The sequence below is a fragment of the Rhinocladiella mackenziei genome (genome assembly GCF_000835555.1).
Source record: "Rhinocladiella mackenziei CBS 650.93 unplaced genomic scaffold supercont1.1, whole genome shotgun sequence".
Lineage (NCBI taxonomy): Eukaryota > Fungi > Ascomycota > Eurotiomycetes > Chaetothyriales > Herpotrichiellaceae > Rhinocladiella > Rhinocladiella mackenziei.
The window spans coordinates 26,382-40,121 of NW_013550604.1; the positions used below are offsets into that span (position 1 = coordinate 26,382).

Sequence of the window (13,740 nt, forward strand, 5' to 3'; positions counted from 1 at the left end):
GTCTCCGTGTTTTCCTTCCAGTCCTCATCCACTCAGATCAGTTTTCGCCATGATTGACCCGGTCCTATAACAGTTCCAAGGGACTGGTCCATGTCTTTTCCATTGTTCATGGTTTGATCTTTGGTCTTCATCATCGGTCTCGACGGTGCACTGACATCCACATCACTACCCAAGGCGAACCACTTCTCCTCCCAACTCTCCAGACTGCCTGTTTTCTCATTGAAGTTTCGTCGAAACGGGCCGTACCTGCGTGGATTGTTGCCTGTACCCGGAGAGATGTCGTGGCTAGAGGGAATCACTATTTTGGGCTTCCACCAGGGACTTCCTGCTCGAGTAGCACTGATGCTATTTCCTGTTCGGGGTGTAGATGGAGTGTCGAAGCTGTACTTTTCACGAACACGAACCGCTTCCTCTTCGTATTGTCGCAGGTGACGAGCATAGGTATCGCCGGGGGCGCCGTCTCTGACGCCTGTCAATAGACCAGGCTGTGCGGCTTTTTTCTTGGGTTTGGTTGTCAGAAAGCCAAACGAGGGGAAAAGATCGAAGAATTTGTTGTATGAAGCAGGACAGAAGCGGCTCCAAAGCCACCAAAGGCAGACTATCAAAGCTGCTGTTCCGATGCCCGTGGGTACTGCGATCATCAAAATACGTCTTGTGCCTGCGCCATGCTTCTCAGGATCCGGGATGAACGGGGAAATAGTCGAATTGTTTGAGAATAAGGATGCTGGTGGTGTAGGTTCCATTGTAGAGGTGGAGATCGGAAAGAAGGTGGTTCTTGGGACGCTGCTCACACTTGGAGTGAGGGCTTGAGGAGTCACGGGCATTGATGAGGTTTTCAAAGTCGTGCTCACCGAGGTTGGCAGGATTGGAGGTGTGACGGTCGAGGATAAGGATATTGTTATCGGGGCAATCTGCTGAGATGGGCTGGTACTAAAACCTGTACTCTGAAAGAAGTCAGGGCTGAGATATCAAAAGATCAACGCGATGAGCCATTGTCGCCTTAATCGGAACCAAATACAGAGACAAAAATTTGCGTCCTCTCAGGAGGCTTGGAAGCACTCAGGGACGAAGAGACACCGGTATTGGAGCCTGTAGGAGTGTCGGAGGACATCCCCATCGATATGTCCTCCATTGCGATCTTCAAAGCGGTTGTCTTTCAGGCTGATCGAATTTCCAAAGACTTTCTGTGTATATGCGTCGATAGCACGCGGCCGGTATAATTGACAGTACGATCAAAGAGTGGGCAAAGGATACAGGATTTTGCTGTTGGGTATAGACGGACTGTTGCTTACATTGGCGGGTGAAGCGCTAGCCTGCAATTGTATCGCAAAGCTTTCTGGCAAACTCGAAGGTGATACGCTGGTAGTGCTTGAAATCTCGGATGTCGTAGAGGTGAGAGATTCTTTTGTCGCGCTGGACGAAGTGAAGATAGTCACTGTTTGTAGGTCAGAAGGCCACGGCCATCTAGAGAAGGAAAGGGGAGGTGCGGGTGACAAAAGTTTATCTCCAGAAAGACAACCGGCATCTTTCCTATTCGCTTTCTTACCAGATAGATTTGTGGTCTGTGTAGGATCGGATCCAGTTGATGCTGTGGCGCTAGGTGTCATCGTCATTGTTGTAATAGAAGTAGTGGTGGTGGTGGTGGTACCCGCGCTCCCAAAGCTGGGATTGAGGTCACCCTCCGCTGGTCCATGTTTCTGCCTAGTTCGTGTAGTGTTAGTAGGAGAGGATACACAGGGCGTGATGGAGATGCTGGAGTAGGAAAACACCGGCGCGGTGGCTATAGCCGCCGACATTGTCGCGGTTGCGGTTGTGGTTTAGCGGAGGCCGTGTGATGATCAGACTTGACGTTTTGAAATTGACGTCGAGGGGGGAAGACAAGTGAGAAGTGACTGGCACTGTCTCGATCGATATAGACTTGCCAGCAGGACTTCAGAGTGTCCTCGAAGTGATGCTATCACTAGACATATCACAAAGTTCTTGATGTCAAAACTCAGCCTCCTTCTCTCCAGCCTTGCAGGAGCGTGATTGTCCCTATTTACAGGGATTTTCGACCTCCTCGACTCGAATACCGTGTCTCTCGCTCTTATTCTTGTGTCTAGACATCATATCCAACTATTTCCCCTGCTTCGGGTCCATAAGGGGAGTGCGTGGTTGAGGTTAGAATACGGTGTCGTTCTGGGACTGCTAGTAGTTACACGCCTGGGGAATCCCGACAAGGGCTAATGTTACCTCGAGCAACCAGGAAGACTTGCGTTGTTAATAATCTGGGCCAACGTCAGCAAACTTCATCCGAGAGAACGTGGGTTTCTGGAGCACGAGCGTGGACAGAGAGGGCCAAGATAGCGAGGAAAATCAAGATTCATGGCACCAAGAGAGAGCAATCGATATGGTTCAATCGTGTGTGAATTTGAAGGAGCTCAGTCTCAATGGAAGGCTTTCATGCTGAGATATGTGCCAGTTCGTATGAATGCCGTTCTTTTTCCTGGCCCGAGTCGGTCTGCCTCCACGAACAAGCCCGCAACGTTCCATCATTAGCCTGCCGAAGCAGAAACCCTTCAAGAATCCAAACAACAAAAGATCTCGTTTTGGGAATTGGATGGCTATTGGAAGCAGAAATCTAGACATGTATTGATTTCACCGATGCGCCTCAACGCCTTCGAACTCATTTGAGACAAAAGCTTTGCCGCGACGAAGGATTTCCTTGGATGCCTTGGTTCTGCACGGCCAAACTATCCCTACCTCAACATGATATTTGTATCGTCCATCCTGTGTGCATGTGATGGTGAATGCCGATCGCGATCAAGCTAGCAACAACCGCCAGCAGATCCGGATTGCACACCCTGGCCTTGGCCAACTTGAACGGTAGGCTTGTTGTTGACGGTGGTGGTGCCCATTCGTTCCTTGATTTGACGAGCCATGGTCAAAAATGCTTGTTCGACGTTGGAGGCGTTCTTTGCGGAGGTCTCGAGGAATGGGATTCCGAGGCTGTCAGCGAATTCCTGTTGCCTAGTGAGCACTGACACACTGTGGATGGTCCCTGCAAATCATCATGACTGACCTTGGCCATGGTGTATTCGACCACCTTTTTGTCTGACATATCGCTCTTGTTGCCAACGAGCAGCTTGTTAACTCCTTCCGTGGCGTAGCGATCAATTTCTTGCAACCATTGTTTGACGTTGTTGAATGAATCCATATCCGTCACATCATAAACCACACAGATACCGTGTGCACCTCGGTAGTAGGAGGAGGTGATGGTTCGGAATCGTTCCTGGCCGGCCGTATCCCACTAGGAAACGTTAGATATCGTTCTGACGACGTTGATCCATTACATGTACAATTTGTAGTTTGACAGTCTTTCCATCAAGTTCAATTGTTCGGATTTTCTGGAACCACGTCAGCCTCCTCCATTTAATGCCCAGAGCCCGGAGGCGCCGCCTAGGACCGCAACACACGTACGAAATCGACACCGATGGTAGAGATATAGGACTCAGTGTATGTATCATCGGCAAACCGCAACAGCAGGCAAGACTTTCCAACGCCGGAGTCCCCAATAAGCAGGAGTTTGAAGAGGTAATCGTATCTGGAGTATGCGTCAACGTTTTCGATCTGGGCAACCGGATGCCGCGAAGGAGATGCAGCAGGTAGAAGGCAAGGACTCTGTGCACAATTAGAATTCTACATTCACAATTTGCGGACGATCAGCCCGGCTTTTGTCGGTGATCGTGATGTCTTACCACTCTGGATTCATGGTGGCGGTTGGGGATAGGGGGATGTCAGAATGGACACAGCAGAGGGTGATATTCGGTTGGGTCGAAATCGTCAGGCTTTAGCGAACTAAAGAGACCGGAGGGTGAAGCGAGGTGGAAGTTTGGGTCACGTCAAATTTAAAGGATCGAAGGAAATGGGGATGATGTTTTGCGGCCAAGGGTGTAGTTAGCAGGTCAAGTTGAGACAGGGAATGTAGGCGGCAAGGCCTGGACTTGCATTTGGACGGCTGCGGGTTCTGGTTGGTTGATGATGGCGGCCGAATTGATTGTGGTCACGTGATGAAGTTCGAGTCACGTGTCGAAACACTCCCTCACGCTCAACGATGGCTTTTTGTCTTCGGTCTCATGATTGATGGATATCCTTTTATGTATGCCTATTTTCTTAACGGTGGCGTCACGCATGACTCTACATTGACCCGTGACCGCTATATTGAATTTCGAACAGGCTGCAACTCAACGGCAGATGATTCGTGACCATCCCCAATGTTTTTCCCTCCTCTCAGGCATATCCGTGAGTCTTCAGCCATTCCAGCAACTGTGCCTCGTCACGCTGCTTGTAGTTGGCATTGCCGGTAATGGTATCAGAAACGATCACCAGGCTTCGACTGAATGCTCCGGTGTCTTTGTCTTTGAAGAATTCGGTGATATCATCTCTGATCGCTGTGTCTGAAAATTTGGGCAAACCCATCTTGATCCATCTGTCAATAACCACATTGGTCACGGCAAGTCTCTTCGAAACACGCTCCCACTTCGTCTTTGTAAACTCCCAGGCTACGCCTCGAGTTTCATTATTTGCTGATACCGCCACGATACCACCGTGTGCATCCTGAGGAGGAACATCTTCGGATGTCACAAACACCAGCAAGTCCCAAGCGTGATCTGGGTTTTTGGATCGACCCAGAGCGGAGATGCAAATTTCCTTGCCATCAACAGAGGTTGTCCTTTTGAACTCGGCCTTCACGGTATCATATTCTTCCTGACCACCATTTGCCACAGCCAGGTTGAAAATAACTCCACGCAGATTCTGGTGGATGGCCCTGGCATCGCCAGACTTCCAAGCGGCAAACTTCTTCTTCCCTTCGGCAATGATTCCTTCATGACCGGCTCCAGCTGCTAGACCAAGGAGGAGCTTTCTGGACTGACCGGTCAGATACTCTTCGTCCTTTGGGAACTCCCAACCAATCGCCTCCGCCGCGGGTGAGACCAATTTCAGCGTAAATTTCTTCAATGCTGCCGAGATCTCCTTGTCGGTAGCGAAGACAGCCCGGACCTTGGTCAACGAACTTGCAATTTGCGACCACACCACATAGCTTTCTTCGCCTTTAAAGCCTTCGAGGAGGGATAAAAGAGCAGCTGTAGTACCGTTCCCTGCCACTGCCAGGGCTGTCGCGTCACCCATCAGACCGATCTTGTCTTCTATCGAAAGTCGCTGCTGCGCTTCACCAAGTTTCATCAGACGCGGAGGTGGGTAACTTGTGCGATAGAAGCCACTTTGATCTGCGTTGATTTTGTAGAATCCAGTATCCACACCTCGCACCGTATCTTCTTTCATGGTCAAAGCACTATGCACCACTTTTGTGGGCGTTCCGGTTTTGAGCCCGACAGGGACCCACCAGATCGTTTCGTCTTCTTCTGGCTTGACGTCTCCTGTGGTCAAAAATCTTGATTGGCGGACGGATATTTGGCCAGGTTCCTCAGCAACAGTCACCACCGGGAAACCGATTTTGCGAATCCAGGGCTCCATAAATGCCTGAACATCCTGACCTGATGCCGCACTGAGAGCAGCCCAGAGATCATTCGTTCGCGCGTTGCCATACGCATGAATCTTGAGATAGTCACCAACGCCCTTCAAGAATATGTCCTGACCGAGGTGATTGCTCAACATTCTAATAACCGAGCTTCCCTTCAGGTAAGAAATATGATCGAAAATCTGGTCGACCTCCAAAGCATTGCGGACCGGAACTTCAATGGGATGAGACGCGCGCAGCGAGTCGAGCTCGAGAGCTGATTGCACAGCTTCAGCCTGGATGCACGTCAACAAAGGATCAATGGAAGAATACCTCTCGACCTTCTACGCACCACAAACTGACTCCACACTTTCCATTCGGGGTGCAGATGGTCGACGGCAAGCCAGCCAACCCAGGTGGCAAATCCTTCATTCAACCAGAGCTCGTTCCACCAGTCCATAGTGACCAGATTACCGAACCACTGATGTGCCAACTCATGAGCCACCACGTAGGCAACTCGGTTCTTGAATCGAGCATCCGATTTTTCTTCGTCGAAAAGCACCGCCGTCGTTCGATAAGTAACCAATCCCCAATTCTCCATGGCGCCCATGGCAAACTCGTGGACAGCCAATAGATCAGACTTGGGCAGAGGATACTCAATTCCAAAGACGTCGGAGAAGTAATCTAGGGTTTGGTGGGCATGTTCCAAAGCAAAGAGGCCCTGATCTTTCAGACCGCGAGTAGTGTAAACCCTGACGGGTATGTTTTTGCCATTGTACTTGCGATCGGTAAACCCTTCAACGTACTCGAAGTCACCAATGGCCCAAGCAGCGAGATAAGTACTCATGGCCGGAGTCTTCTCAAATGCCACTTTCTTGAGCCCGTCTTTATTCCCTGGGGTCACACCTTTTACTGGCATGTTGCTCAGAGCAACAAGACTTTCAGGAATCTCCACCTCGAACTCAAATGATGCTTTCAGGTTTGGCTCGTCGAAACAAGGGAACGCTCTTCTCGCTTCACAGGCCTCAAACTGTGTGCTGAACATGTAGTGGTACTCGCCGTCTGTCGGTGTGTTCGCATCGGGAGTAATGGCCGGCTTATACTTCGACCGATAAAAGCCCGCCATAGCATTATTCATAATACCTTGGTATGTGATAGCAATCACGACATCTCCCGAGGGGATCGTATTCGAAAACTTGATCGTGGCTCGCTCGTTGGTCTTGTCGTAAGAAACATCGGCCATTGAAGTAACAGGAGCTGTGTGTGTCTTAGCAGAGAAGACACCAAGATGCTCGAGAACAACCCACATGCGCCATCTTTGCTCAGAACTTCTGCACCTTTGATGTCCAGCTCTTTCGCATTGATCACGAGCTCATTGGTTTCGTCTTTGACCTTCGACTCAATCTTGACCAGCCCGTCATAGCTCCAACATCCTCCGAACTCGAGGTTGAAAAGAGACAAGCCATAATTGAGAGGTTTAATGGTGTCGGGCAGGATATCTCGGTCGGTGGGAGGCGCCATGTTTCGTCTAGCTTCTGTCGAACAAAGACGGGGTTGAGTGACTCTGGGTTTGATGTTCCTCAATTGAATCGATCTGGCGACGACGTGGGTACACAAGGAAAACGTGCCCAAGGTTCGCCTGGTGTGAGAGAAAGCAGGTCCAGCCTTTATTGTAGAAGAGTAGCTGAAGATTGAAGCAGACAATCGGAACTCCAGCATCTAACTGATCGTTTGTGCGTACTTGGACCCCTCGGCAGAGAACAACCTGCTCAATACAAGACAAAAGACGGAGATAGCCTCTCGATCGCAGTTTCGTGCTCATGAAAATTGGCGGGGGCATGACTGTCCCACTCTGCGATCACCCAGCGGTTAGACACGGGACATGGTGAGAGCTTCATCGGTGCATCTCCAACTGCGCCCCAAATTGTAGCCTCCAGACGACATCCATCCAAGCATTCTGCACGAGACAACACCACTTCGCTTCTCTACCTTTCCTTCGTGTCCGCACGTGTTCTTCCCAGGTGATGCCGGCATCAGGGGACGAATATGTCGCCGACGGATCTGACGATGACCTCCCCCGAGCCTCTGGCCGCTCCCAGGCTCGTAGGGCAAATGCCCGCGAATCTGCCCAAAATTTTGAGGTGACCAGGACATGGGATTTACTTACTGAAAGCGCTGACGGGACTATCACGAGAGCGGTGGAAGGGCTGCTGGAGGCAGGGAAGAGGAAAAGGTATGTTGGATCCAAGAGATGTCACAAGAAATTCCAATTGAAAAGATGCCTCCTAAAAAGGAAAAAAAACGTCTTGCATTCCTATTCTGACACGGATCCAAAATGCAGACTTCTCAAAGACACAACTCCCCTCCAGCGTGGAATCATCCGCCATCTCATCCTCATTCTGGACATGTCACTGTCCATGATGGAGAAGGACCTCCGACCGACTCGCTACCTCCTGACCTTGCGCTACACAGAGTCGTTCATACGAGAATTCTTTGAGCAGAACCCCATCTCTCAGCTGGGTATCGTGGGCATGCGTGACGGGATCGCCATCCGCGTAAGTGACATGTCTGGTAATCCCAACGTCCACCTATCCGCGATCCAGCGAATTCGCAAAGAAGAACCAAAAGGGAACCCGTCTATTGAAAATGCCTTGGAGATGGCTCGTGCGGCTCTCTTCCACGCACCGAGCCACGGCACACGTGAGATCCTTTTGATCTTTGGGGCTCTTCACACCTCCGACCCGGGTGACATACACCGGACCATTGACAGCCTGGTAGCGGACAAGATTCGGGCCACGGTCATTGGGCTCGCGGCGCAGGTCGCCGTTTGCGCCGAGCTGGTCTCGAAAACCAACAACGGCGATCTATCAGGCTACGGTGTCGTGCTTCACGAACAACATTTCCGGGAATTGTTCATGTCAGTCACCACACCTCCGGTCACCAACGACTCGACGAAGTCTGCCAGTTCCCTTCTGATGATGGGCTTCCCTTCGCGAACCGTTGAAGACCGCCCATCACTCTGCGCATGCCACACGAAACCCTCGCGCGACGGATATCTGTGTTCGCGATGCAGTGCGAAGGTGTGCAGCCTCCCGAGCGAATGTCCCGTGTGTGGGCTCACTCTGATCCTTTCGACTCATCTCGCGCGAAGCTATCACCATCTATTTCCGCTAGTCAATTGGCTCGAAGTTCCCTGGTCGCAGGCGAGCCGCAGTACCACGTGTTTTGCGTGCTTGAAACCTTTCCCCGTCGCGCCACCAAGAGAGCAAGTGGCCACTGGTTCTTCCAAGGCGACTGGAAACGTCATTAGAACTACAACGAGCAGCAGATACGAATGTCCTGTCTGCCATCACCATTTTTGCATTGACTGTGACCTATTTGCCCACGAGGTTGTACATAATTGTCCCGGATGCCAAAGCTCGCGGATGCAGACGAGTTTGATGGGTGAGACCGAAGTTATACGCGACGTCAATACAGATGGGGAGCTCAGGGTTGAACGGTCCCAGAATGGAGCGGGTGTTTGAGAATGGAGATCAAATGAATGTCGACGGATAACCTGTGGATGGATTCAGGTTCCAACCCGTGTAGATGGATGGACCCAGAGCAGTCGGACCCGAATTCTCCCTCATAGCTGTTTCAGGAGTGACGCCTTGCTTGCTTCCAAGAGAGATGAACGTAATGAACGCAGAAGAAATGAAATGATACCCCCTCTACGAAACTTTCGCCCAAGAGATTTGCTTTTTGACCACTGTGTCTGTATGCGCGTACCTAGAGGCTCCAGATATCATTATCATGAAAAAATTGCTCCTCAATATTTGTGACGTCCATTTCTCGTGAAAGTCAATCCACATTATCCATGCTGTTTGTTCTGCTTTGGACCCTCGTAGTAACTATGAAGGGTGTACGTTTCATATTATTGAGTGGACATAGACGTTAAATAGAATTATTATTATTGAGTGGACAACTACTGGCTCCAGTCGTGAATCGTTACATCCATCGGGTCAATTGCTCTGGGAGTATCGATAATGGAGATGAAGTAATTGCCTATGTCTTCTCCCAGGAGAATACGGTCAACGTGATCTGATATGTCTGAGATCGCGGCTACGATGTCCGCGTACATTACACGGATACAAAAATCTTCAAGTTTCCCAATCCTGTTTGATATACTAATGCCTCTCATAATCAATTTCCTTGACCCAAACTACTGGGAATCGTGGTGAGTTCTTGTCTTTCTGTTTTCAACATTAGTAACAGCAGATGCGCTCAGCTCCAAGCTGGAAAAGGGTTTGTTTGCTTTCTTGAGCGCAGCCCTGAGAAATCTCGTTCAGGAAATTGCCAACTTCAAAAAATTTCATATCTGCTTTCATAGTGCACCTCTCACTTTGATGTGTGGAAGATCGCCGGTGGCTATGGCTCGCTTTAAGCTGTCCCCCTTTGCGAATTTTGCAGTTAGAAAATCTATCAGGCTGTATGACGAGGATGATAGGCCAGCTCTGAATAACGCTGCACACTCAATGACGATGTCGATTGTCAGACTCGCCTCCTGGCCCGGCGTGCCTTCCCACCCCTCGAGCTCCCTGAAAAGTGTTCTCAATTGGGCAAATTCTGCTGGACAGTCTGCCGTAGAGACGTCTCCACCGCCCCTAGGATGAGAGACATCTTCACAATTTGATCCTGCTTGCTTTGGCAAAGAGGCTTTGGCCCCATCACCTCAACGTCACAGAATGCCTGCAAAATGGTTCACCCTAACTGGAACAAGGCCACGAAGCAAAAGCATATTGAAACCCCCGAAATTGCGCTAGCTTGGATTTCGTCCGATTCGGACGGATTCTGTTCCCATTTGGAGACCGATGTATGTAAGTCCAAGCGAAACTCATATCAAAATGTCTTTCTTTGTTCCTGCTGATTGTGTGCAAGCAGCCGCGAATACCTGGAGGGTTGGTAGCCCATTCTGATTTTCGGAAGGGTCTCTTCCTTTCAAACAGAAATATTACCGTTTCTTGGGGGTTTGATTGCCAATCCGTAATAGGACAACAGGATCAGAGAGAAGGAGAGAAACAGAAAGAACAAACTTGAATGGAACGGTGGAAGGGACGCAGTCAATTTGCCAATGGGAGTGGAGCTTGGCGCGCTGCCAGCCTGGCTTTCATCTTCGCTCACCCCCCTGGTCCAATTCCCACCATCCATCCACCCATGTCTTGGGTCCAGTCTCCCGGATCTCCCTCTCCAGAATGTAATCAGCTCCCTCGACCCTCCGATTCGTCTACGTCCCCGGCGCTTTACAATTCTACAGCACTTCGCAACCCCAAACACCAATTTCCAAGGTCCTCAACGCGTAAATTCATCAACACTCTGACACAAAACAACATACTCCAGGATACCATCTTCTCAACTTACAGGATTCTGTTATTGTTGGGTGCCTGACCTCCTATCGCGACCTAGAAATCATCTCCTTGCGGCCCATCAGCGGTTTTAGGTGGGAAACGGACCATGGGGTTTGAAGACCGTTGCGAACAGCGCGTCGGGTTCATCTGCCCAAGATGCTGAATTTCGACTACAACTTCACCAGTTCACGTGCAGGCAGGAGATTTTCCCGGTATCTGATAGGAGACTTCACTTTCGCTCTTGAACAAAGCCGTTCTCGCCAAAAGCCCTTTCTCCAGAGGAACATTACGCGTGTTTTGGCCTATCATCAAAAACGCCGTGAGCGCAACTTCACGCCCAGCATCTTGAGCAAAAAATCGCCCTCGAAGTCCCGAGAATCAGACGATTCTCCAGGAGGAATACCGTCGGAGGAATCTAGCATCAACATTGTGGCCCCTGTCGTCGCATCAAACGGGTCGGAGACTTCTCCCAACCCTGAGGCTCTTTGGAGCCAAGATCGTCAACCACCGACAAATATCGCTATGGGGTCGAAATCACAGCTTTCTCTGCAAAACGCGGGGGAAAATGAGAGAAATACGCGTCGAAGCATTCGAAGCCTCTTAGACAAAGCCTACGAACAACCCGACGCCGAGCTCACCTTAGATCTTAGCAATATCCGAAAAAAGCTCAACTTCAAAACCAACTTTCTCGACGAAAGCGAAAGACCTGCCAAACGTCGCAAACGCGATTCTGTCCGGTGCCAGTGTCATTTGACCATATGGGACAACCGTGATGGCTGCGCTGCCATACCATTGACCACAAAATCCGCGTACTGTCGGGTAACTGCCACAGAGACCGTGTCCGATGGCTACTTTGTCGACGTAGAACTAGACAAGCCTTTTCTTGTCAGAGCAGCCGAACTCAAGGTTTCCATCGATACCAAACAAGGGTCAATTTTGGGGATCATCGACAAATACTTCCTCGAAATCAAAATCATTCCTTGCAAAGCCGACAGCCCCTGGCCGCCGATGCCAATCTTGGGTAAAAGTGACGGTGACCATTTTGCGCGTGATATCAGAAAGACTGGTTCAGAAGAGTTGCAGGGAGCTGTTGTCGCAAGATACACGCACTTGCCACAAGCTCCGGAATCGGATGTCCCACTCAGTATCTTCTTCCTTTACGAAGGGCGAACGTACAGAACCAAATACGGCCTTCAAGTGATATCAACGTGGCGGAAAGGAAGTTCTGGCTCAAAGCCCGTCAAGACGGAGAAAACCGGCCTGGAATTGGACTCTTTTTGGGCCGAGAAGCCAAATGGCATCAACCTCCCCAATGGAATGCACAAAGAATCGAATCTCTCGAAATTGGTTCAGCCAAGACCACCAGAAGTCTGCTACAACTTCTGTTCTACGATTTCAACACAAGCTGATCAAGATTTCCGGGTCGCGACTGTTAAGGGATATCGATGCCCGTTGTGTGCAATATGGAAGTCTTCCAGGTTAAACAATTTACAGTTCCACCTCTCAACAATGCACTCCAAATACAGGTTTTCTGTACAAAAACCTCGACGAGACCCGTCGAGCAACGAATTGACACACATTCAAATCAAAGTGGACCTGGCCGCGCCAGTCAGAAAGGAAGAAGATACCAAGTCTTTCGAGTGGCAAGCTCCAGAAAAACCATTCGATCTTCCCGCTTATGTCGAGGGCGACCACAGCTGGCTAGGCGTGTCATCTTACAAGAAGAGCCCCCTCAACGAACCCGTACCGAATACCGGTGTAAAGAGACCGGTCTCAGGGTTTCTCCCGGCCAAAGATGTACCCGATTTTCGGAAACCGCAACGCAAGAAATTCCGAGCGATTACATTGGAAACCAAATATGCAGAAGCCGAGCCTGTATATACGTCCATTAGCCACCGTCCAGTCTCTCCCAGCGAAGAGTCACGTAGCGAGACAGATGACGAGATTGACAACGAATGGCAAATTCAATTGCACATGGAGCGGCTCGATCTTATAGGGACACGAGAAGGTTGGAATGATTACGAACGGGAGCTTCGAAAGCGCTGGGATCGACATCGCATGGAGGAGCAGCTGGAACATTCCCGATATCTTTCAAACAGCTTGATTCGATTCGTACGAAAGAATCGAAGCTGGTTGAAGGATGGCGACGATCAGTTGCTTTTAGTGTTCTTCGAATTCCTAGAACAACTCAAGGAACGTGGTGTCATTGACGACAATGTGGTGTGCGATGTCAATGAGTTGATATTTCAAAATGCTCCAGCTGCGAGTCCGACGCCAAAGCCAGCCGAGATCAACGGCGCGCTCGCGCCTAGGAAAGAGGGTGTACGGACGAGAAGTCAGACGCGCAGTCCATATCCGAACGAATTAAATGGAATCCGGTCGAAGAGTAAGACTCCTCAGCCTAGAACTCCCAAAACGACGGCACCACCTCCAAACTCACTCAAGGCCGGCGCGTTCGTTTGTGGAATCTGCTCGCAGCCCATCAAACATATGATCAAGGATGTGATTTGGTGTAAGGATCCGGAGTGTAAGACACCCAGGACCATGTATCATCGCCAATGCGCTCAGAGCCATCGAGGAACCAAGTGTCAAGGGCGGGATAAAAATACCAGCAAGCCCACAATTGTTGAGATGGGACATGATCCATGCATGGACCTAAGATGGGTGATGGGAAGAAGTAGTGGCAGTGGTAGTCCGGCCCGACCGATTCATGACAACACGGAAGCAGCTGCGGAATCTACGGGGGAATTTGATGCTTCGAATTGGAGTTGTCGCGCGTGCATTGCAAGGCAGAATAAGGCTATCAAGACCAGGGATCTTGCCACGACTTCGGCCATGCCCATGTCTAGCCCACGGTGA

General features: G+C 50.2%; 5 protein-coding genes across 5 annotated transcripts; 2 read left to right on the top strand and 3 right to left on the bottom strand.

Annotated features, from left to right (window-relative positions):
• Window positions 1-32: 32 nt before the first annotated feature.
• On the bottom strand, window positions 33-1,796 carry Z518_00012 (uncharacterized protein; the record flags this gene model as incomplete). Its single annotated transcript, XM_013420616.1, has 3 exons — window positions 33-944; window positions 1,293-1,435; window positions 1,547-1,796. 3 exons carry the CDS (start codon window positions 1,794-1,796, stop codon window positions 33-35), a joined length of 1,305 nt encoding a protein of 434 aa, XP_013276070.1.
• Window positions 1,797-2,807: 1,011 nt separating this feature from the next.
• Z518_00013 (GTP-binding protein ypt1) lies at window positions 2,808-3,751 on the bottom strand (the record flags this gene model as incomplete). Its single annotated transcript, XM_013420617.1, has 5 exons — window positions 2,808-3,002; window positions 3,062-3,289; window positions 3,339-3,386; window positions 3,460-3,658; window positions 3,738-3,751. 5 exons carry the CDS (start codon window positions 3,749-3,751, stop codon window positions 2,808-2,810), a joined length of 684 nt encoding a protein of 227 aa, XP_013276071.1.
• A 518-nt stretch (window positions 3,752-4,269) lies between these two features.
• Z518_00014 (uncharacterized protein) lies at window positions 4,270-7,018 on the bottom strand (the record flags this gene model as incomplete). The annotated part of the gene is made up of 3 exons (XM_013420618.1): window positions 4,270-5,793; window positions 5,850-6,754; window positions 6,805-7,018. 3 exons carry the CDS (start codon window positions 7,016-7,018, stop codon window positions 4,270-4,272), a joined length of 2,643 nt encoding a protein of 880 aa, XP_013276072.1.
• A 503-nt stretch (window positions 7,019-7,521) lies between these two features.
• Window positions 7,522-9,021, top strand: Z518_00015 (uncharacterized protein; the record flags this gene model as incomplete). Its single annotated transcript, XM_013420619.1, has 2 exons — window positions 7,522-7,730; window positions 7,839-9,021. The coding sequence occupies 2 exons, from the start codon at window positions 7,522-7,524 to the stop codon at window positions 9,019-9,021; spliced, it is 1,392 nt and encodes a 463-aa protein (XP_013276073.1).
• A 2,016-nt stretch (window positions 9,022-11,037) lies between these two features.
• Z518_00016 (uncharacterized protein) lies at window positions 11,038-13,740 on the top strand (the record flags this gene model as incomplete). Its single annotated transcript, XM_013420620.1, has 1 exon — window positions 11,038-13,740. One exon carries the CDS (start codon window positions 11,038-11,040, stop codon window positions 13,738-13,740), a length of 2,703 nt encoding a protein of 900 aa, XP_013276074.1.